This window comes from Aulostomus chinensis, chromosome 9, assembly GCF_037954235.1.
Source record: "Aulostomus chinensis isolate RoL2024-O1b breed Wild chromosome 9, RoL_Achi_v1.0, whole genome shotgun sequence".
Lineage (NCBI taxonomy): Eukaryota > Metazoa > Chordata > Actinopteri > Syngnathiformes > Aulostomidae > Aulostomus > Aulostomus chinensis.
The window spans coordinates 3,422,128-3,445,170 of record NC_141328.1 but is presented as its reverse complement, the minus strand read 5'-3'; the positions used below and the strand labels follow the sequence as shown (position 1 = coordinate 3,445,170).

General features: G+C 48.2%; 1 protein-coding gene and 1 long non-coding RNA gene across 3 annotated transcripts; one reads left to right on the top strand and one right to left on the bottom strand.

Moving 5' to 3' along the window:
• The first annotated feature begins 19 nt into the window (after nt 1–19).
• kcnd1 (potassium voltage-gated channel, Shal-related subfamily, member 1) lies at nt 20–21,788 on the top strand. 2 transcript variants are annotated; one of them, XM_086212536.1, is made up of 8 exons: nt 20–844; nt 3,969–4,214; nt 6,152–6,864; nt 19,459–19,621; nt 19,977–20,060; nt 20,953–21,048; nt 21,165–21,415; nt 21,562–21,788. In XM_086212536.1, exons 2-8 carry the CDS (start codon nt 4,080–4,082, stop codon nt 21,767–21,769), a joined length of 1,650 nt encoding a protein of 549 aa, XP_086068662.1. In that variant the 5' UTR covers nt 20–844; nt 3,969–4,079; the 3' UTR covers nt 21,770–21,788. The 2 variants fall into 2 exon arrangements, with proteins under 2 accessions (XP_086068662.1, XP_086068661.1); XM_086212535.1 differs by having other exon boundaries at nt 20–1,220.
• LOC147255432 (uncharacterized) lies at nt 11,528–20,957 on the bottom strand. The gene is made up of 3 exons (XR_015117703.1): nt 20,922–20,957; nt 11,774–11,886; nt 11,528–11,630 (listed from the first exon to the last, which is right to left on the bottom strand). It is a non-coding gene; the product is annotated as an uncharacterized LOC147255432 (long non-coding RNA).
• Nucleotides 21,789–23,043: the final 1,255 nt, after the last annotated feature.

The window sequence follows — 23,043 nt, the reverse complement described above, 5'->3', positions numbered from 1 at the left end:
GACTGAGAGAGAGGGGGGGAGGGAGGGAGGAGGCAGCACACAAACCTTTTAACTCTTTCAGTCCTGGATTTATATATTTTCCTTGGAGGTCCCAGCAGCAATAAACCTTCAATATCTACAACTTTATTAGTCTTTGACACATCTTTGATTCTTCAGGACGTCCCAGATCTCAACTCAATATGTTTTCCTGTCCAGAGACATTTGGAGCGCCGACACTTCTTATTTAACAATAAAGAGGGATAATCAGCTGATCCAGGGCGTAGTTCTCCCTGAGGAGACTTGTGCACGGCAGCTGCACATCCTCGACCTGCCTGTCTGGCAGGACAGCCTCTACCCGCCACCTCACCATCCGGCAGCAGGACACGTTTACCTGCCACCTCACCATTTGGCAGCAGGACACGTTTACCTGCCACCTCACCATCCGGCAGCAGGACACGTTTACCTGCCACCTCACCATCCGGCAGCAGGACACGTTTACCTGCCACCTCACCATTTGGCAGCAGGACACGTTTACCTGCCACCTCACCATCCGGCAGCCGGACACGTCTACCTGCCACCTCTCCATCCGGCAGCCGGACACGCCTACCTGCCACCTCTCCATCCGGCGGCAGTACACCGTCTACGTGCCACCTCACCATCTGGCGGCAGGACACGTCTACCTGCCACCTCACCATCTGGCAGCAGGACACGTCTACCTGCCACCTCACCATCTGGCAGCAGGACACCATCTACCTGCTGCTGCACTTTCTAGCAGCTGCGCGTCAGCAGTAGTGCTGTACTCCATTCAGGATTGAATAACGGGCCACAAACCTGTCAAATGCATCATCCTTCCTGATGTTTTGAGGTGTTATTTTTCATGGCTTGAAACCTGACTGTGAACCGGTCCCTCCCTCCACCCCTTGCCCCCCTTCCTTCCCCTTCAGCATGTCCGATTGCCTCCTCATTCACTACGCTGACTGCTCCAGGCAGCGAAAGTGACCGAGGACTTCACCCTCTGACCCAGCTTTAGTTGCTCCTCTGAGGACAAAAGTTGACTCTCTGTAGGTTGGACGTGCAGATACAAGATGGCAGCCGGCGTGGCGACGTGGCTGCCATTTGCGCGGGCGGCAGCGGTGGGGTGGTTGCCGCTGGCCAAGAAAACAATGCCCAAACCTCCAGTGGATAACTCGTCCAGGTCAGATGAGATCCTGTACGTCAATGTCAGCGGCGTCAGGTTCCAGGTAGGCGTTTCCTCCCAGTGTGAAGACTTCCTTTAAAGTGAAACACGTCATGTCACGCTAAGAATTTGCTGTTGCTTGAAAGCCCCAGATGATGATAAGTGTACGCTCTGGTGGTGTTGTTTGGCTTGATAGTCGCATTTTTGTTCAGGCTGAAAGAAGCCAATGCCTACAAGTAACTGAGGGAGCCGGGCCCTCACACCTGAACCACGGAGCAGGTCAATTAGAGTCTCTGACACGGCGTAGAGATGTGACAGTTACTCAGTTACTTCTGGGCAACAATTACCACAGAAAAACATAGTTCACTTTTGGAAACATCGTGGCTTGCATGTCGTGGCTACAAGAATCTCAGTAACCACAGTTGTCTCATCGCCCTATCGACCGTGGCACAAACTCGCTCATTGTGTCTTTACTTGCTGAAAGGTCGGAAGGTCAGGAGACTGTGAGCGGCAAACAGTCGGTTCCACTCCAGATTAACTTCCTGCCTTTGATATGTGACTCAAAAACAACTGTCATGAGTGACAGCAGTTGCAAATGGGAATTGAACAACAGTCTAAAGCTGAAAGTCAGGGTTGGTTGCTTGTGGCGTTGATGTGGGATGATTGGACCTTCAGTCACGACAGGAACGTCCTCAGGTCATCAGGTTCTCTTGTACAATCTAACGCGATCTCCCACGGCGCCTCGTCTGCCTCCAATGACGGCTTAATTGACGAGAGGTTCTCAGTGCGCTGGACTCGCTGATGACATGTGAAATGATATGCGTGTACTTCAGGCTCCTTCCCAGCGCGGTGACCAGAGCAATCACGTCCAGTAATTATAACGGACAGTTCTGCAGCGCTGCCCTCCGGGGCGCCTCGTAGACCTTTGACCTACAGATGTTATGCACATCAGCTGAGTTTCTTCAAAGGAGCAGAAGTGTTTTATCAGATGAGTGGGCGTTCAGTGGCCTCTCATCAAATTAACGACTTTTCCTTCCTCTCACTGATTCTCACTGAACATTTCGGAACCCCGCGGCCTGGCGGCTGTAAATACTGTACATCTAATCGGGGCATTGATGTGCATTTGGCCAGAAATAATAACAAAATGGCTCCGTGACAAAAATAGATTTTGGTTGCTTTTAGATTTCAAGTGAAGCTCTTTTTGCTGTGGTAGCAGACCAAGAAGTGAGTTCCAGTCAAACTCCATCCTCATTTCTTTCAAACAAACAGCAGCCGTGACGACACGCTCCAGAGAAAGCAGAAGTACAGTAATGTTGGCTTTTAATGTGGAAACCCGATAAAACAGGCTCCACTTCACTGTGACCATCAATTATTGATTCGACTCCTTCAAATGGAACTTATGTTTGTTGGGAGCTCGAGTTCGCAATATGGCTGCTGCTCCCATGGAAGAGAAAGTTTATGCGGATATTTGAGACCATTAACCAGGTAAATGTCCCACTGGTGGAAAAGAAACATTTAGAGTAAAAAGCTGCAGAGACGTCCAGAGGTGACAAAACATTTGTGTCATTTACACGTTCACTCGCAGCTCGCGAGCTAACGCACACTGCCAGTGAGAGGCTAGTCGGAGCCTGCAGACACAGTCATCCTGTTACCGTCTGGATGTTGGCATTGTGCATTTCTGCAAGCTTCAGATGTGTTTTTCAACCAAAAGTACATTACCATTGTGAGAGGGCCTGTGTCGGGAGGCAGGTTGTGGTGGACGAGTCCAAAAAAAACCACCAAACGTTCTTTGAGTTCTGTCGTGTTCTGATTCTTACGTCTCATTTTTCTGCAAAATCAAAAATACTTCCTTTACAACTTTTTTTTGTGCGTAAAACAAGCAAGGGCCAGCGCGGTGGAGCAGTGGTCCTCACTGTGGCCCCCCATCAAGAAGGTTGTGGGTGGAGCCCCGGCTGCAGCACGGGGTCTTTCTGGGTGGAGTCTCCATGTTCTCCCTGTTCCTGCTGGGTTCTCTCTGGTACTCCAGCTTCCTCCACAGTCCAAAGACATCAAGAGGGACCAGGTTAATCCAGACTCTAAATTGACCGTAGGCGTGGCTGGGAGAGCCAATGGTTGTCTGTCTCTATGTGTTGGCCCTGCCATGGACTGGTGACCTGTCCAGGGGGAAGGCTGCTGGGATAGGCTCCACCCCACCACCCTGAACAGAATAAGCAGTGGAAAATGGGTGGATGGATGGACAACAAACCAGACACGAGTATTTGCTCATCAGCAGATCATTATTTTTAAATTGTGAATTTTGTTTCACCAAGCAGTCAAAATGTGAGACTGAAGCACCAAAGTTTAGTCCTGGCTGCTGTGTCCACTGAACAACATCCCGTTTAGTACAGTCTTGAAATGTGCCTCCGTCACTTCCTCCTGCGATTGATTTATTGAGGAACAATCCAAACAGTATGTTTCACTTTTACAAGCAAGAAAGATTTTAGACGAGAAGTAAAGGAGGGGTTTAATGAATCTTGACAAACGTCTGTTTTTAAAATACGGTAAACTTTTTAAAGCTTCAAGCCAATGTTCGCAGCAGTTGTCAGACCTGATAATCACGCTGTACATTAATTGTAATGACAAGAGACAACTTCAGCGTCTGCAGCGTTTATCAAAAAGACAAACCACAAGTGAAGCAGAATGTCAGAAAGACTGACACGATAAATCCTCAGTCTCCAGAAGATGCACGTTTTCACATTTGTGACGAGAACTTGGACCTTTTGGTCAGTTCATCCACGTGGAAAAATATACATGTTTGTGTTCTTGTCTCCAGACGTGGAAGAACACTCTGGACCGTTATCCAGACACGCTGCTGGGCTCTTCAGAGAAGGAGTTCTTCTACAATGAGGACACCCAGGAATACTTCTTCGACCGAGACCCTGAAATGTTTCGACACATCCTGAACTTTTATCGCACCGGGAAGCTCCACTACCCGCGACACGAGTGCATCCAAGCCTTCGATGAAGAGCTGGCCTTCTATGGCATCGTGCCCGAGATCATCGGAGACTGCTGCATGGAGGTAGACCCGCACTTCCTGTCCATTAGCAGGAACGACAGTTTTAACCAGACCAGGGTTCTCCTATGACCACATGCCAGATGGAAGACGATGATGTGCAGCGCCGCAGTTATGGGTTCGCTCGTAGATGCGCACACTGATTATACTTCATTTGTTAAAAGCTTCAGAAGTCCTGACTCAGAAATTTCAGAAGTATTGCTTTCTTCTTTAAAATATTTTTTGATTCCCAAAAGTGTGTTTTTATGTTATTGGATCATGATGAAGACTTGACGAGGCCGGTAGGAGTTTGTTAATTTAGTTAGCATTACTGCTAACTAGGCTTTTAAGCTAGGACTCAAACCCACCCCCCACCCCGAGGTAATATGACTAGCAAGTTAATTAATCCGTCTTTGACGTTTAATAGTTGTTCAAATGCCCTCTAGTGGACGGAGTGGGAACAAGGTTCAGTGTTGAGACTTACAGTAGATGTTAGAATAAAGGGAGGGGGCCCTGTGCTCCATGCTCAGGACTCCTCTCCAGTCTTCAGACGGATCTGGACTTGGAACCTGAATCTAGTCAGACTGGAAAGGTAGCAGACATGAATAAGAGACTAGACTCAGACCAAATGGTGCAGCCGGTGTAACTGCTAGGTCGAACGGCTGATGCAGCTTCGTTTGGACGTCAGAGCTGTTGGTTTACCTGACCTGGGAGTTTTTGTTCTGACGAGAAGCCTGGTTGTGAGACTTGTGAGGCCTGAGTGAAGAATCCAGGATCCTGATGAATCCTGTTTCTTCCGATGTGCGTGGGGCCGTTAGTGGTGTATTTCTAACTAATGGTGGATTGTAATGTTGGTTATTGTGCTGCTGCACTCGTTAAGTGTCTCATTAATGGCTCGGAGGGGGATCACCAACCGGCGCTGCGCTCCAACTCCATTAACAAACTCATTAAATCAGCTGAGACGAGCCCTTCGGAACAGTCGGATCTGCTCTTCATTGACAGCATTTGTCCGTGTGAGTGTGAGTTATTTCACAAGTCATAAACAAGTCATTTGCTCCCTCTCGTCTCATTGAAGAAATCAACTTTACATCTCTTTACTTTCAGTCTGAAGAGGCTTTTCTATCTTTATGTCCTTGTTTTTATATTGGCCCTGATCCCGTGACTCATAAATGAGTAATTGGTTCTTTCAGAGTTGGAAGACTTGGTAATGTTCACAAATGTGAATTCAACTGTGAGAAATCCTAATTTCTTTTTTTATCCGCTCAACACTTCCCACACAATCTCCCCGGAGAAACTGCTCACATGATTTTTATTTTTATTCTTCTAGTAATTTCACACTTTGTGTTGTTCTGCTCCTTTTCACGTTTGACTCGGACCGTTTGTCATCTGGACATTTGAGCTTGTGAGGAAAATGTTTGACTGAGAGACTGCAGTGTCAGAGTTCTGGTCTTGCTAACAGTAAAAGCAGGTATTGTTGTTGGAGTGGTTCTAAGATGAATGCTCTAATGTCTGTGTGTGCAGCTAGCTGCCACTGTGGCTCTACGCCGGCACGCCAGGTTAGCAGCAAACAGAACACAAGCTAACATCACACCACAAAGCTTTAGCAGGTCTAACAGCAGCGACAGACAGGAAGATATTCATTTTATCATGCTGTTAATTTAATAACCAGCAGCCATGATGGAAAAGCTTCCCACCAACATCTTTAATGTAATTAATCTTATTTAGTCGCACTTGCTTGCAATTTGCTAACATTAGAGCTTCCGCACAGCTACTTGCTAACTAGCCAAGCTAGCCTTAGCTATCCTTGGAGTTACGGTAAACTTCTTATGTGCTGGATCATTTTAATAGTCAAGATATTCAGATCCAGAGCTGCAGACCGAGGCTGTGCACTGGTTCATCCCTGTATTAGAGAGATAAGGGATTTTTGTCTTCTTCTCTCTCCCTTCTTTCTTCTTCTAATAAAGGAATACCGAGACAGGAAAAAGGAGAATCAGGAGCGCCTGGCGGAGGACACGGAGGCCAACGAAGCGATGGATGCCCCCCTACCTCCGCACAGCACCTCCAGAGAGCGTCTGTGGCGAGCCTTCGAGAACCCCCACACATCCACCATGGCCCTGGTCTTCTACTACGTCACTGGGTTCTTCATTGCTGTATCCGTCATTGCTAATGTGGTGGAGACCGTCCCCTGCCGGCCTCCGAAGGGCAGTGTCAAAGACCTGCCTTGCGGTGAGAAGTACCAGCTGGCGTTCTTTTGCATGGACACGGCCTGCGTGCTCATCTTCACCTTTGAGTACCTGATGCGCCTGTTTGCGGCACCCAGCCGCTGCAAGTTCATGCGCTCGGTGATGTCAGTGATCGACGTGGTGGCCATCATGCCCTACTACATCGGCTTGGTGATGCCCGAAAACGAGGATGTGAGCGGCGCCTTCGTCACCCTCCGGGTTTTCCGTGTCTTCCGGATCTTCAAGTTCTCGCGCCACTCGCAGGGTTTGAGGATTTTGGGCTACACGTTGAAGAGCTGTGCCTCAGAGCTCGGCTTCCTGCTCTTCTCCCTCACCATGGCCATCATCATCTTTGCCACCGTCATGTTCTACGCTGAGAAGGGCACCTCGGGATCCACCTTCACCTCCATCCCGGCCTCCTTCTGGTACACCATCGTCACCATGACAACGCTGGGGTGAGTCCAACTTCTGTTTCATGCGCTCACTGCTGTGACATGTGACATGAAAGATATTTTAGGTTTGGAAAACCAGTGACTGTACAGCTGTTAACACCGTTGCCATGGCAGCGGCCGTGTTAAGGCGCCCTGTTTAGTGTCGGGACGTGATTATGTCATTATTATTGTTATGGTGGAGAGTTTTACTGTGTGTGCGCCTCCCACTCGCTGCTTCTCGAGTGTATCTTCAACCTGCTGCCACCCACATACACACTGCTGCTACCGAGTGTGTGAGGATGATGATGATGATGATGGAGTCTTCATCTTGCAGCCCTGATGGTTTAGAGTCTATATGAGCTTCAGAAACAGCAACATCAAAGCCTTTGCTTCTGTCTGACTCCAAACTACCCGAGGCAGAGCCACGGCCAGCGATGCTCGCCTCTCTATGCCACTCTCACCTGCAGGAGTCAAAGCTACTGCACTTTTCAACATCCGTGTCACTCGGGGCGTGAGAGCTGCGGCGAACGGGTCGTCCACTTCAGTGAGTGAGTCACGTCCAGTCGTGGATCATTTGAAGTTTCCGGCTGGGTTCTTTTATGAAAGTGTTGCTAAAGAGCGCTTCCGAGTTTCAAACCCGAAAAAAATGAGGCCATCCCCCGCTCATCTTCTGGTTCATGCTTTTATTCTGGCGGGCTCATCTGACGCCTGACTTCTACAGTGGTTTCAGGCGTGTGCGAGGGTGAAGTTAATGACTCCAGTCACGTGACTCGAATGTGTTTCATTTGTTTGAAACGTTTGTCGAGAGCCGTTTAACTATTGTCTGATGGTGTCATTTACTTTTAATTTAATGTATTGACCATTGTCGCAATTTTCTTCCGACTACCTCCCTTCTTCCTTTACCCCCCACACTTTCCTCCCTCCTCCCTCCATCCTTTGTTCCGTTTGTTATCGTTCTTTTTCATCATTGCAGCTTTTATTGCTTTGCTCCTGAGTTTTATCTCGGTGCAAATAAACCAACTGGCAGTGAAATCATAAACCTCCGTCGTCCTCCACAACTAATAAACATCATCTGCTGCAGTCGCTCACTGTCTCAGCTGAAGGTCACGCACACTCTCCCTCCTCACATAATCCAGCTACTTCTTCAAATTAGTTGCAATTAAAACATTGAAATATCAGTGGAGTTCATCGCTCACATTTATGGAATACGGCTGTTTTGGGGGTTTTTTTCTCTTTTGAGGACAGACGTTCTTCAGCAGAGTCGGTGGTTACACTTCACATGGAGGAGGATCGCGTCCGCTAAACTCAAGTTAAATATTATAAGAACCGACGAGGTATAACATGAAGTTATTTTAAGATCCGATGATGTTGCTGTGAGTTCAGCGGGTCCCTGAACGCATCCTAACTATGTGTTCAACCGCTGCTCGTCCTACAACCTGAACCAGAACGCAGCTGGAACCTAAACCTAGAACCAGCTGGTACCGTTGTCTGGCGGCCAACCGGAACGCGGTGAAGTAAAAGAAGCACCAGCCAAGCGTTCTTCTTCACGTTTACAGTAAAGTTGCTGCATCTCTGCTGCTGCGGAACATTTTAGCGTCAACATTATTTATAAGAACAAGAGAGGAAGCAGCCATTTCCTCTGAGGAAGAGGAGGAGGAGGAGGAATGAAAGAACCGTGATGGAATTACAGACCATCAACACATGTTCCTGTTCAATAGATTATGATGGAGGGATGAGAGGGAGGACGTCTGATGATGGAGGGAGGAGGGGGAGGAGCAGGGATTTATTAACAACAGTTGTCAGTAACATTTCCTGACATCATGGCGGTGAGCCACTGGGCGACCTGGTGGCTTCCTGCGTGCCGGTCTACGTTTGGGCCGTCGCGTGCCTGCTCGCCAGGGTGGGTGTGGTAACTTACTTCCTGTCTATGTGGTCACATTTACTCCTGGACAGGCATTTGCATTAACACGCAGGACTGTCCCTGTGGCGTGGTTGGAAGGTGGCGAGCGTTATGTAACGGGTCACTTGTGTAACATGGATACTGTTCATCCAGGAACATGACATTTAGCAGCGCCAGGGTAGTTATGTAACGTGGTGATGGGGGTGCCCCCACAGACGTCATGGATGTTCAGGAAACTTTCATGGAACCATTACTCTGAATGAAACATGGACGTGATCTCAGCTGAGTCAACGGAAGCGAGTCTGAGTCTAAAGACGGCCGCCGCCACCGCTGCCGCCATTGAACCGGCATGAAGCCAGGAACACTGGTGACGTGACCATGAACCCGGCGTCGAGGTCCCGCCCACCTCAAGGGTGAGGGATCGTTTACGTACACAGACAGTGGCGGGTGTAGAGCGTTAGCGTTTCACCTCTGCAGTCTGCTGCTACTTCCTGCAGAGCAGCTGTCAATCATGAAGCCACGCCCCCTTTTACAGCATTGATTTATGAACTTCACCATGATGACAGTGTCCTAAGACAACAGAAGCCGTCCGTGAGCATCTTATTTGATGTAAACTTTTATCTTTTCTTGGGTGAGAGGGCGGGGAGGTTGGCGCCAGTGCTGGGGGGGCGGAGTTTATGAGCCATACATGAACCAGCCACCAGGGAGTGATTGACATCTAATGTCTCCATTTTGGGGAGCTGTTTAAGGCTGAAGAGCGCGTGTTGGTTTAGTAGTAGCAGGAACATCAATACATTTTCGGTTTCTGCAGCACAATAAATGATGTCGTCACTGTGGCGGTGCCAGTCGGACCCAGACGGCGAAAACCAACTCCAGCATCGGGTTTTACTGTTTTCATTGTTGGACTGATGAATGAAGCTGATTAAAGCTGAACTAGAGCGGGGGCTTGACAGGAAGTGATGTCATGACTTTCATTCTGTGACATTAAAACACACCTCCTCGGAGGCATTCCACTTGGAGTCGGTGACCTTTGTAGCTGCTTGTGTTCATGGGGTTTGTTTCCACGTGCTTTGCGTTTCTTCATGCGTGTGACTCCACCCACCTGCCGGGAGCTGCACACACATTCGTCCACTGGATCCACGGGATCAACTGGATCAACCGATCACTCCAACAAGATTCAACAGCTCCCAGATCCTGGTACTTGCTGTCTCTGGTCTGCATGGCGGCGGATGGAGGTGTGTGTTTGTTTACCGGTTTGATCGACACTTTCTCGGGTCTTTTATTGTGAAGGTTTTGTCCTCTTGTTGTTTCACCGCTTGTGTACATTTTTACTTGTGTGTGTTCAGAATGCAACGTGAGCCTTCCCAAACAGTCCAGACTAGACGATAGCAGCGCGATTCCCGATTCCCGAGTCGGACTTTATAATTATCTCGCTGCCTCCCACTCGTGGAAGACTCAGAGACGCCGTCATGTCTGAACAGATCAAAATGAGGCTGAAATAACGACATCATGATTTAGACAAAGCATGAATTTATGATTCCTCAGATCTGTCGCCATGATGAGGAGCGGACAACATTTGAATTGTTGGTTTTCTGAATGGAGTTCTGGTCAGATCAGGAGTCTCGGGTAAAAACCCACGGGGTCACTGAGGTCATCATCACGTCAGGTGTCGCAGTGACTTGGAAGGCCCCGCGTAAATTATAAGCTTTGATTGTGATACTGATTGTGACCTGGAGAATTTCCTACCGATGTGTTTGGGCCCTCCGTCAACATCTTGAAAGGGGAAGTCACTGGCACCGTTTGAGTTCTGGGTTTACTGGGCTGATTATCGTCACTCCTATAGAACATGGAGGACTCAGACTCAGACGAGTCCTCCATGTTTATTGGACGCAAAAACCAAACCTTCACCAGCAACTAGAAATTAGTTTCTGCTGCACTAAGACACACGTGCATACTCTTACACACGCACACACACTCACTTACTCCCTCTCTCCCTCTCTCTATCACACACACACACACACACACACACACACACACACACACACACTTTCTCTCTGTCCTTCAACACCAGGAATTTATTGCAAAATGTAATTAAGGATTTGATTCTTTACTTTTACCCCTGAGACACACACATGTGCATGCTCTTACACACGCACGCACTTACTCTCTCTCTCACGCACACACACACATACACACACACGCACAGGCACGCATGCATGCATGCACTATCACAGTGTCCTTCAACATGCCAAGAAAGTAATTGATCTTGTTGCTGTGCGATTAGGAAATCCTTGTTTCACCACAAATCCCCTGACACACACACAAACACACACACACAAACACACACAAACACACACACACACACACACAAACACACACACACACACCCCTCCAAAGTATAGGATGCTGTTACCATGGTTACTTGTGTGTTTCTGAGAGAGTTCTGCCTGTGGGGCGACTTTATAATCTGATTAAACTATAATTTGTCCGATTTTGGGACAGATGGCATCTGTGTGTGTGTGTGTGTGTGTGTGTGTGTGTGTGTGTGTGTGTGTGTGTGTGTGTGTTAGATGTCTGTTTTGTAAACAGGCAACTCTTCCTTCAGCTATAAAGTCATATTGGGTTTACAGCGTCCTCTGTATTTTAATCACCTGATGTCCATGTTTGGGTTTTCCAGGGCTGGACTTGCTGCACTGACTCCGCCCACCACAGTCAATCAAACACACTTCCCCTTAACATTCCTACCAACCTGGGGCCGTCCATTTCTGGCCCCATTTAATTCACACAGATTGGATCCCACAGAACCGACCCACTCAGAGCTTTAAAGAACTGGACCCTTGGAGCCTTGGCAGGGTCCTGTAGGCCAGTACTTCCTGTAGGCCGGTACTTCCTGTAGGACACGAACAAACACACCAATCAATCAAAATTTTTAGAAGTAGAAAGTGTGAAATAAATTAAATGTAACCTCCTATTTTTGGAGCAAAAATTGCTAACTTTTTTTAACCTCAGTGATGACATCATGTTGTTGTTCACCTGGCTGGTATCCAAGGCAACACGCTTTCTTAATGCAGCAGAATCTATCAGCGCACATTTGTCGTCTCCTACGTCCTCATCAAGGCTCCTTCATGTCTCCTTCTCTCCTTGACCTGATGACATCATCGGGATTCAGGAAACGTGAACATTCAAAGTTCTCCTGAGAGCCGCATGTGCACGCACACACGGGCGCGCGCACACACACACACACACACACACACACACATACACTGACACTTCCTTCTGTCCTTCCTCAGTCACCCTCCTACTCTTCCTCTTCCCATTTCCCCCTGCTCCTCTTCCCATACCTCCGCCTCCTTGCCCCCCTCCCTCTCTTCTGACCCTAATAGCTGCGGCTGCTGTCGGGCAAGCGAGGTTCATATAAACAGATTAGAAGAGAGCGAGCGACGGAGTGAAAGACGAGAGAACTTTTCCTCTCATCAATTATTTCCTCTCAGTGTCTGAGTGCATCATCCTCCCATCCTTCTCCTCCTCCCCCGTCTGCTTCCTCCTACCATCCTCTGTTCATTTACCTCCTCAACTCTCCTCATCATCCCTTTTTTCCTCATTCCCACCTCTTCTTTTCTTCACCTCCGTCTTCCTGTCTTTCCCTCAGGTTTCTTCCCTCCCTTTTCCACACCCACCTCTTCTTCACTCCTCCTCTCATGCGATCTCATTCCTCTCGTTTGCTCTTTCTTATTGTTATTCCCTCCGTCCCTCCTTAGTTCTTTTGTCCTCCTCCTCATCCTCAGTCCATGTGAGACATTTGAAACATTTAAAACAGGTCATGTGATATTTAGATACTACACACAAACACACACACACACACACACACACGTGACAGCAACAACTCGTGTGTGTGTGTGTGTGTGTGTGTGTGTGTGTGCGTGTGTTACTACTGTGGGGTCTTTCAGTGTGTAAGTTCACATGCTGTCTCAGGGTTTACACGTTGCTACAGTCGGTTCTGGTTCTGGATCTGGTCAGTTCAGACAGACATTCACAGTGTTGGTGCAGGGAGGACGTGAACGGATAAGTGAATAGTGAATGGATGAATGAATGAATGAATGGATGGATGAATGAATGGATGAATGAATGAATGGATGGATGAGTGTTAATGAGTCCCCACAAAGACAGAAACATCTTTGCTGTGTTAAATCGAACAGTCGATTATGCAAAGTGGACAAATAAGGCACATTAGAAAAGCTGTGAAACAACGTGAGTCTCCTTCCTGGCACAAACTGATAGGAGTTCATCGTGGGGGGGTGCAGGGGGGGGGGGGCGTGGGAGCCGTAAATACAAGAGAAAATGAGAGGGCGGATAATAAGACGAACGAGAGAGAGAGAGAAGATGAACTCCCCGAGGCTGCGTCGTGTGTATGTGTGTGTGTGTGTGTGTGTGTGTGTGGGTCCATCCGTGTGTGTGTGTACATCCATGTGTTAAAGACACTGTAGGCTGACTATTGTTCATCGTTTCATCTCAATTGTCAATTCAAAAGAATCTTTGCTGCTTTTAGTCTGTTCAGGATATTTTGGGTTCTTCAGTCACGCTGATACAAGGACACACAAACACGTGTGTGTGTGTGTGTGTGTGTGTGTGTGTGTGTTTGTATGCGTGCGTTTGTGTTTTCATCTCTCATTTATCTCTGAACTGCTGCTTTCAGCTTCCAACATTTAATATTTGAACAGTTTCTGGCCCAGATGATGAAACTAAATGTTTGCTTGATGGAACAAATGTCTTGTTAATCAAACAAATCTATTTTAACTTGGAGTTTTTAAACCGTTATCTGATTATTTACAGACGAGAATCTCTCATAGCTCCAACAATCTGTCATCCCCTGACTTTAGACACGTGGTTGTTGTGGTAACCGCGACGTTGGGGTAGTCGTCACTTTAAGTCTTGAATTTAGTTTTTTATTCTGAGTCCAGGTTGGATACTTTTGCAACCTGAATTTTTGATTGATCATTGCTGATTAGTGTTGAAAGATGATGACAAAGATGTCACGTCACCAAATACGAGTTACTCTGATATTCAGCTGCTCTGGCGGTGGCGGTGGCGGTGGTGGTGACGGTGGCGGCGTGCAGGTCCTACAATCCAGTAAGAAAACATAGTAAAAACAGTGCCTGAGCGCCGAGACTCGTTCACACGCTTAGTTGGTTGATTGAGACGGAGCAGGTCATAGGTCAGGATCAATATCAACAAAGTTTAAGCCAAACAAAGGCCCTGCCCACTCTTTGATAAAATATTCAGTTTGACGTGAATGACCTGTTTCATTCCAGTCCACACGATCATGATCACGTCATGATTCCCACCTTGATGATGAAGATTCAACATCTGAGGTCACAGCAACGCCAAGACGCCTGACCAGCCGGACTCATGTTCACGCCACGAATCTGGAACATGCAGCTGACCACATGATCAAGATCAGGTGACATGAAGCGATCAGCTGATTGACTGAAACACACCTGAGGTCCACGAGGATGTTCTCATCTACATCAGTCGGCGTCTGCGTCGTTATGACGACAAACTAACGTACAACCTGCAAGTGTTAGAGAGGCGGCAGCAGAAGGTCAGAGGTGTGTGTGTGTGTGTGTGTGTGTGTGTGTGTGTGTGTGTGTGTGTGTGTGTGTGTGTGTGTGTGTGTGTGTGTGTGTGTGTGTGAGTGAGAGAGAGAGAGAGCAAGTCAGGAATTCTTTAAATAGACAAAAGGAAGGAAAGACGAGAAGACGACTGAAGAAAATCAAACCCTGGTGAGCAGGAAGCTATTGATCCTCGTCTCCTGAGTCTCAGGTCAAACACACTCCACTTCCTCTGAAACTATTTCAGCTAATAAAAGTCAAACGAGTCACAGAGATTTTTTTTCTTTTTTTTAAAAAACATTTAAATCTAATTGAGTTAACGAGGGGGAGGAGCCAAGCCAGGTCGTCATCAGTCTCTGATTGAGCCTCTCATCTGTTCTGTCAATCTTAAAAAGAACAAACAAACATTAAGGAACACAATGAAAACATCGGCTGGGAAGATCTGGAGACGCAAGCGATGGCGTCAGGCGGCTGAGCCTCAAGACAGGGTGGGGGCGGGGCGCCAGCGAACAGACCAGGTATGGAAGCAGCACAGATACGGCCATGATTGTTATCATCGGCAGTATTATAGTTGCGTATGAGCTCGGAAGGAGGCTGTTCTGTTCTCAGGTGCGCACTTTCTCCATCCCGGCTGCCTCGTGTGTGCTGCTGCTGTGCTGAGCCATAGGCTGCGCGTGTCTGCTGATACAGGACTCACAGGAGGCCTCGGGGCAGTTTGGATGGAGGCGGTGGGGGTGTGACAACAGCGGAGGAAAGTTTTGAAGGGTAGTTAAAAGATGGAGTCTGTAACTACCCAAATCTGCGCCGTGTCACTGCCGCTGCTGCCGCACCGTCACAAATATGCTCGTCAGAGCAGAACTGTTTTAGATAAAATCCTACGTCTGAACTCACCAAAAAAATACCAAAACAGCGGAGTGGTGACGGTGCAGGTGGTGTATGTTCTCTAGTTATCAGACGCCTGAGCACTGAGGTGTGGTTTTGTTTTATCTTAATTCTGCTGGTTGAAATGCTTCAAGTGGATGCTTCTCTGTTCTTCTACTTTGGGGTTTATCACGATGGGCAGGTGTTCCATGGCTGGGGTTCCCTCTAGAGGAGTCCTCCAGGAGAGATGGTGAACAAGAACCCCCAGGTTGTCCATATGAATGCCTGGTTAAAAAGCAAGTAGGCTCAGGCTACTCATGGCTGCCTGATTGCAGAAAGCCAGCCAGCAGCGAGGCCCAGGTAGCAAGGTGATTAGCCAGACATGCTAGCTGCGTCACCTTCACCAATCATCCACCTCATTCATTCACTAACTTACCACCTATTCATTTGTCATTTTTAGCAGTTAAACATGAAATACATCATCGTGCCAGAAACGAGAAATCCTCGTCAAGCTTGCTAGCTCTTCCCTTCCCTGAGACCGGTGGCCTTCGCTCGCCCTATCACAAGTGAGGGGAGGGAATGTAGTGTGTGCGTCTGCAGGTGTGACTGATGTGTTGGTCGTCAGCGACTCAATTCTTTGTGCAGCGTCAAGATGCGAACACGTCAACAAATCAAAACCGACCACAGCATCAACGCAACCACGGACCCGCACACGGGTGCAGCGGCACCGTAGTTCAACAAGGTGGATGAGAAAATGGCTGCAAATTTGTAGAGTCAAGAATGTGTCGTCTGGCTGAGTGATTGTGTTTCCTACACACACGCACACGCTTGCAGAGTGCGTGTGTGTGTGTGTGTGTGTGTGTGTGTGTGTGTGTGTGTGTGTGTGTGTGTGTTATTTTGAGTCATCTGCTGGTTTTATTTTCAGACTGTCGGGAGTCTAATATTAGATATTAGACCTCACAGCTTCCTGCTCACATGTCACTTTGATGTATTTTATTTCACGTTTGAATGCATCGAGTCGTTCTGTCTCTTCCTGACGAGTCACAAGGTCGTTAACAAGCGTCTCCGTGACGATGCCTGATGTGCGTTCCTGGTGATATACTGCAGTGCATCTGATTAGAAGCGGCTAGCCTGTCGTCATGGCGACAGACCTGACAAATCAAGAAATCCCATTTTGTCCAAATCGCCTGTGTGATTTTGTCATTTCAGCATCACTTTTTAAACGGTTTATGAAAATTAAAGCACGGCCACATTTGCACTTAAGGCAGCCGTCCAGTACTTGGAGGTCTGCATGGCGATCCAGAACCTTAAAGTGTTGAAGTGCTGAAGGAGTCTGATCACATGACTCCTCAAATATAAATTAAAACCTCTTGAAGAGTCCAAGTGGGCCTGTCGGTGTTCCAGGCTGGCGTTCCACGCTGCGGTCACCTGAGTGTCTTTAAATAACACGGGTTGCTGAAAATAGACATTTACTTGCTGCCTTTTCCTTTCATCCCGTTGGCGCTGTGATGTCATTGATCGACGAAGCGTTCTTTAGGATTCCATTTTGTTTTATTCCAGCGTGAGTCTCTACAATCTGGTCAGGTTTTTGTGACGTTAGGACTTGTTGCCTGGTAACAGCAGCATTGATCACATGATCAGGAGAGAGGGTGTTAGCGTGCTAGTCGCTAGTGATGGTGGCATTGCCCTCAATGACCCAGAACCTGAAGCCTCACGTTCACCGAGTTGCTGAGTCTCCAACTGTTGAGTGTCTCAGCCTGTGGCCACTTGAAGAACTGCAGCTCGCTGTGGTCGCGTTCCTCCTGGTTCCATCACTCCCCACGATGCTGATTTTATCGACTGATCATCGACGGACGCCGGCACTCTGCACTAAGCTACTGACAAACATTGATTTCACAATAAAAGTCAAGTCATGTTTCGCCAGGTGACAGCTTTTAATGTGACACTGCAGCAGGCTCCGTCTGCAGCAAAGGATTAAGTCTTCATCTCTTCCCCCGTCGACAGAATAAAAATCTTCCAGATTATTTCTTCTGAAGGAGGAAATAAAGAAGACGGGGATTAAAATAAACCAAGACGGAGACTCAGATCTCCTTCAGCAGAGGAGCGAAAAACATGGAACAACCATCCTCCTCCTGCAACTTTCATCATCATACCATCAATTAAACATGGCCGCCAGATCACACCGAGAAAACGAGGAGAGGAGAGGAGAGGAGAGGAGGAGGTGGAAACATCTGACCAGTGAGTGCACAGGACGTGGATCGGCGAACTGACTGAGGTTGATTTAATGCAATTTAGTTGAAAATGAGAAATTAATAACAAAACGTCCTGATGTTCCTCTGACATCAAAATCCTTTCAACCCAACATCATCGTGTCACGTGACTGGTGGAGATGTTCCGTATTTCTAGTTGAAGGACTCAGGAGAAAACACTCAGGGAGGCGGAGTTAGAACATATCTCCATCTGAAGGACGCTGGTCTGACTCGACACTCGGGAACTCCGATGCTGAATCATCCTCCGCCTCCGTCGTCCTTCCTGCTCTAAACTCATTACCATTGGCTGTCTGTCTCTGAATTAGATTGTGATTGGCCGATTCACTAATGCAGGCGGGAGATAAAGATCAGCTGATTGGTTGATTCACCACTAATGGATTCCTATCAGCACCAATCAGGAAGCAGCAGACAGGCGTCCTCTGGTTCTTCTTCTGCCCGTTAGAGGACTGTTGTTATTGCTGTTCCCTACGAAGGTTCTCCACACTTCATGTTTCCTGAATGAAGTTTCTCCCCTGCCTTCAAGTTCTCTCTATGAGGGTTCTCCCCTCTTCATGTTCTCTCTATGAAGTTTCTCCCCTGCCTTCAAGTTCTCTCTATGAGGGTTCTCCCCTTTGTGTTCTCTATGAAGGCTCTCACCTGTCTGTGTTCCATCTATGAAGGTTCTCCCCTCATCATGTTCTCTGTGAAGGCTCTCCCCTGTCTATGTTCTCTGTATGAAGGTTCTCCCCTCTTCATGTTCTCTCGGTGAATGTTCTCTCCTCTTCATGTCCTCTCGATGAAGGTTCTCTGCTCTTCATGTTCTCTCCATGATGGTTCTACTTGACTTGTGTGTTAGATGCTACCACTGTGGCTCTAGAAGTGTTTGAAATGTGGCAGTTGTGTGTGTGTGTGTGTGTGTGTGTGTGTGTGTGTGTGTGTGTGTGTGTGTTTTCGCATGTTTGTGGTCAAAAGGTTGAACTGTCTTTATACCTGCAGGGGATTCTGGGTACTGACTGCCTGAACTTTTGACCTTTTTCTTCTTCTACTCTGTAAAACCTCACAGTCCGACAGTACAATCATGGCGCTCAAAAGGAACCTCCCACTTTTAGAACTTCCCAGTTCTGCCAGTGTTCTGTTCCACTCTTCCGCTGGTTCTTCAGGAAACGCCGATATAACAGGTTGTAAAGGTGGACTCAAGATGTCCAGCGAGCTGATGAACTGTCACCATAATCAATACCTTTCTGTTCTTGAGGTTTTAAATCTTATTAATATTCATGGTTCATTGATCTTTGACACCTGATTGGAGAAGAGCCTTTACAACCGCAGCTGAGATGTTGTGTTGTCATAGCAACGGGACGTATGTTCCCGACTATTATGTTCCGACTTAAACTACACCAGCAGTGGAACATACTGTATATATTTATTGATTAAACATAATTATCTGATGGATGTTTATAACTTGTTCTTTCAAAATAAGAGTCAGCAATGTTTCATCACCCCCCCCCCCCCATCACATCCAGATTTGAGCTTTAATCGAGTGTCGGGGTCGTGACCTTTTAGTCTCTGAAGAGAATTAGTAAGCGCTTCACTTCATCACCTGGATATCTGATGGACGGGAGCGACGGGGGCTGATTTGCATATTAAGAATTTAATTCCTCAGAGAGTCAGACAGTGTTTGAAGAGAGAGAAGCTGAACATAACAACTTCCTCTTGCCAATGTGTCGCCTGTTGACGGTTCATGTGTTTCCATGACAACACAAGGACCAGTTTAAATCATCGTACATGGCCTGAGACGTCAAAAACCAGGAAGATAAGTTTTATCAGTTGACCTGCAGTGAAGGATGTGGATTCTTCTTCCAGTCATCCAAAACACTGCGGCGCCACCCGCAGGTCAAAGTTACCCTGGAAAACCAGTTCTTCTTTACGTTCCCGTTCTGAGGTGCAGAAATATCCCATCATGCCCTCTGCCTGTGATAACGCTGCTGTCCTCCTTTTGCAGGTATGGTGACATGGTTCCCAACACCATCGCTGGGAAGATTTTCGGCTCCATCTGCTCTCTCAGCGGCGTGCTGGTCATCGCCCTGCCGGTTCCTGTCATCGTGTCCAACTTCAGCAGAATCTACCACCAGAACCAGCGAGCGGACAAGATGAGAGCGCAGCAGGTGGGAGACGCATCACTTCCTGGTTCTAGTCACCCAATTGGTTCCTCTGATCGTATCAACAAGTAAACAGGCGGATGTCGTCCAAACATTGTCGACAATCATTTCTGCCAGTGGGACATTTTAAATTAAATTACATGACCCTAACCCCCTACACACACACACACACACACACACACACACACACACACGCACAGGCACAGGCACAGGCATGACATCTCAATCATCAAATCATAATCCTGAAACTACCACAGTTTGTTCACCTAAAATGTTCCTGTACCTTTGAAACTAATTTTGTGTGTGTGTGTGTGTGAGTGTGTGCTGACGGCGCTCTTTCTCTGTTTGTTTCTGTCAACAGAAAGTGCGTTTGGCTCGCATCCGCATGGCGAAGAAAGGAACAACAAATGCCTTCCTCCAGTACAAAGAAGACCGAGCACTCGGGGTAAGATGCATGCACGCGCGCGCGCGCACTCACACACACACACACACAGACAGACAGACAATAGTTGGAGGAGAGCAGTTCGTTGATCTGTAAGTACGCAGCAACTCTATGATGGCCGCTATTGTCTTCGTCCCACATGGACCAGTCCTGGATGAAGACTGGAGTCTGCAGAGAAGTGATCATGTGATCTGTGCTGGTTGTTGTGAGAGAAGTTTTTTATGGAACTTGTGTTGTAACAGATATGTCCACAGGACAGCAGTTCTTAATATCCTGCAAGTTACTTTTTTGGGAAGGACGATAACAGCATGAACAACCTCACGACAGGACATGGGAGGAGAGAGAGAGAGCGAGAGAGAGAGTGAAAGAGAGAGAGCGAGAGAGAGGGTGTGTGAGAGAGAGTGAAAGAGAGAGAGAGACACAAAAGGGAACTGCAGCAGTCTTTATGAGCTTACACATGCATATTCACTAAGTATTCTTGTCCGCAGTTCAAAAATCTAGATTATATTCCTGGAGCACAGAGATACAGTGAGACTAAGATCAGCAGGTGAACTGACCAAAGGTCAAAGGTCGGCAGAAGGGTTTTAACTTTGTGTTTAAAGGTCTCAGCAGTCAGACTGTGTGATGGATTTAGGGAGGTTTTTCCAAAGGAAGGATGAGAAAAGGCATAACAAGAACAGCCTCCTGTGTGGTTAAAATGATGGCCAACACACATATCCACCCGTCATGTCAGTGACCTCTAGCGCCCCTGTCAGGGCGAACCAAGGAAAATCATTCAAAGGGAAACCCTGATTTACGTGGCAGGATTAACTGAAGGCTGGGTGTCAGTGATAATCTTGGTTTCCTGCCTTCAAGATTTCTCACCTCCATCCTGCTCCTCATCCTCTCATCTTAGGACCGGGACAGTGACAGCGCGGCGCTGTGCGTGAAGAACAAATCAGCGTTCGAGCATCAGCACCACCACCTGCTTCACTGTCTGGAGAAGACGACGGTGAGTTTAGCTGCTTCGCATCCGCTATTTTACACAGACATGGCGAGCGGCGTCTCCCTGGAGAAACGACTCACTCCCCAGAAGGTTTCTGACTCAGACCCTTTGCCCCCCCACAGAATCACGAGTTCACGGACGAGATCAACTACAGCGAGCTGTGCATGACCGAGTCAGTGGGCTTCAGGACCAGTCGCAGCACTTCCCTGTCCAGCCAGCAGGGGGCGCAGAACAACTCCACCGGCTGCTGCCCTCGTCGTGCCAGGAGGAGAGCCGCCATGCGCCTCGCCAACTCCACCGTATCCGTCAGCCGGGGAAGCGTCCAGGAGCTGGACACACTGCACATCAAGACCACGTCCATACCACCGCAAACGTAAACACACATAGTAGACACTCAGGTCACATGATGCGTGACATCATCATAATTCATCTTGTTTTATTTACTGTTTTAGAACTTTGGTGAGGCAGAACTCTTCAGATAAATGTTCCTCAGACCTTCTCTCTCTCTGTCTCTATCAGTCGTTCCAGTCTGAATGCTCAGTCGGCCGACCTGAAGCTGAACTGTGGCGAACAGGACTTCACCGCCGCCATCATCAGCATCCCAACGCCACCTGCCAACACACCTGATGAGAGCCTGCCACCGTCGCCTGCCCCCATCCCCGGAATCCTGCGGAACACCCGGGCAACCACCTACACCCAGGACACCGTCAAAATCTCCTCCTTATAACGTCTGACCTCACCTGCTGCACCCCCCCCCCCCCAACAACACCCCCCCCCCCCCCCGGTCCCCTGCCAGCCTCCCTCCGACGGATACGTAACGTGCTGCCGGTTGCTCTCACTTCCATGAACCAGGACAAAGACAGAATGGCCGACCAGGCGGGAGGCCGAGCGGCCCATGGGAGACCCTCCAGACCCTCCATGTTTGACCCTGCACAAGTTTGACCTTTTACCTCGTTGCACAAACCTTGGCAAGGTGTCGTCCTTGGCCAAAGAACTTCTGAAAGACGTTCCACACCTGCCACCAGCTGGGTTCAACACAACATGGCAGCTGAGGACGGCGGCCTTGTTTTTGCATCTGAAGGACTGAGAGGTCTCGGTCTGTGGAATGATTGACAGCTGCATTTGAGAAAAAAAGACAAAAACTTCCGGTGGCGCCGACCCTGTCAGGTGATGCTGGTCGGAGACCAATCAGAACAGATTTCTTGATTTTCTTTGCTTGAACTCTATTCCTTGAAACCTGACAGTAGGAGGTGAGAGTGAATCTGGGCCGAGGGCCGCACGCCGTCTGGCCGCTTTCAGGAAATCGTCATGGTCAGAACTCGCCGCTGTAAACAAACTGAAGTGGGTTGAAGGGAGCTGAGCTGATCTGGGACGGGGTCATGTGGTCGGACTGAAGCGCTCTGGTCTGTAGCTCAAGTGTTTGATCCCAGATGGGATCGAAAGCCTTTTACTTTTCACAATATGCAACATGAATAGAATCATCGCCATCATCATCGTCATCGCCGCCGTAATAACGTGTTTACTGTTGCAGGGAAATAAACAAAGAAGTTACTTTGATAAGTGAGAGCGAAACTAAACTTCTGCAATCGATTTCAAAGGGAACAAAAAGCTGAAAGCTCTTGTGCGTGCACTGTTTGTCAGGGTGGCGTGCACTCTGCCGTCAGCGCTCGCCATCAGAGGGTGGCGATCCCGCCGCCTGTACGAGAACAAGGAAGGACGCGTGAACTGTCACATGATCAGGCTGCCCATGTTCTTCCCCGGCGGGCAAAAAACATTTTCTCACAGTTTCTTCCGTTGAGACCTTGTCGTCAGATCAGCGAAACGTCCGGGGGCGCCGCTGTGAGGCCTCGCCGCCGGACGGCCCTCAGAGTGACGTCCTGACTGGGGGCCCAGTATCACTGTTGTTGGCATAGAGACACGCATTTCATTTTAACTGTAGTTATTAGAAATATAGATTTATAAAAATACTTTCATCAGGGAACGAGAATATTGTAACAGTAA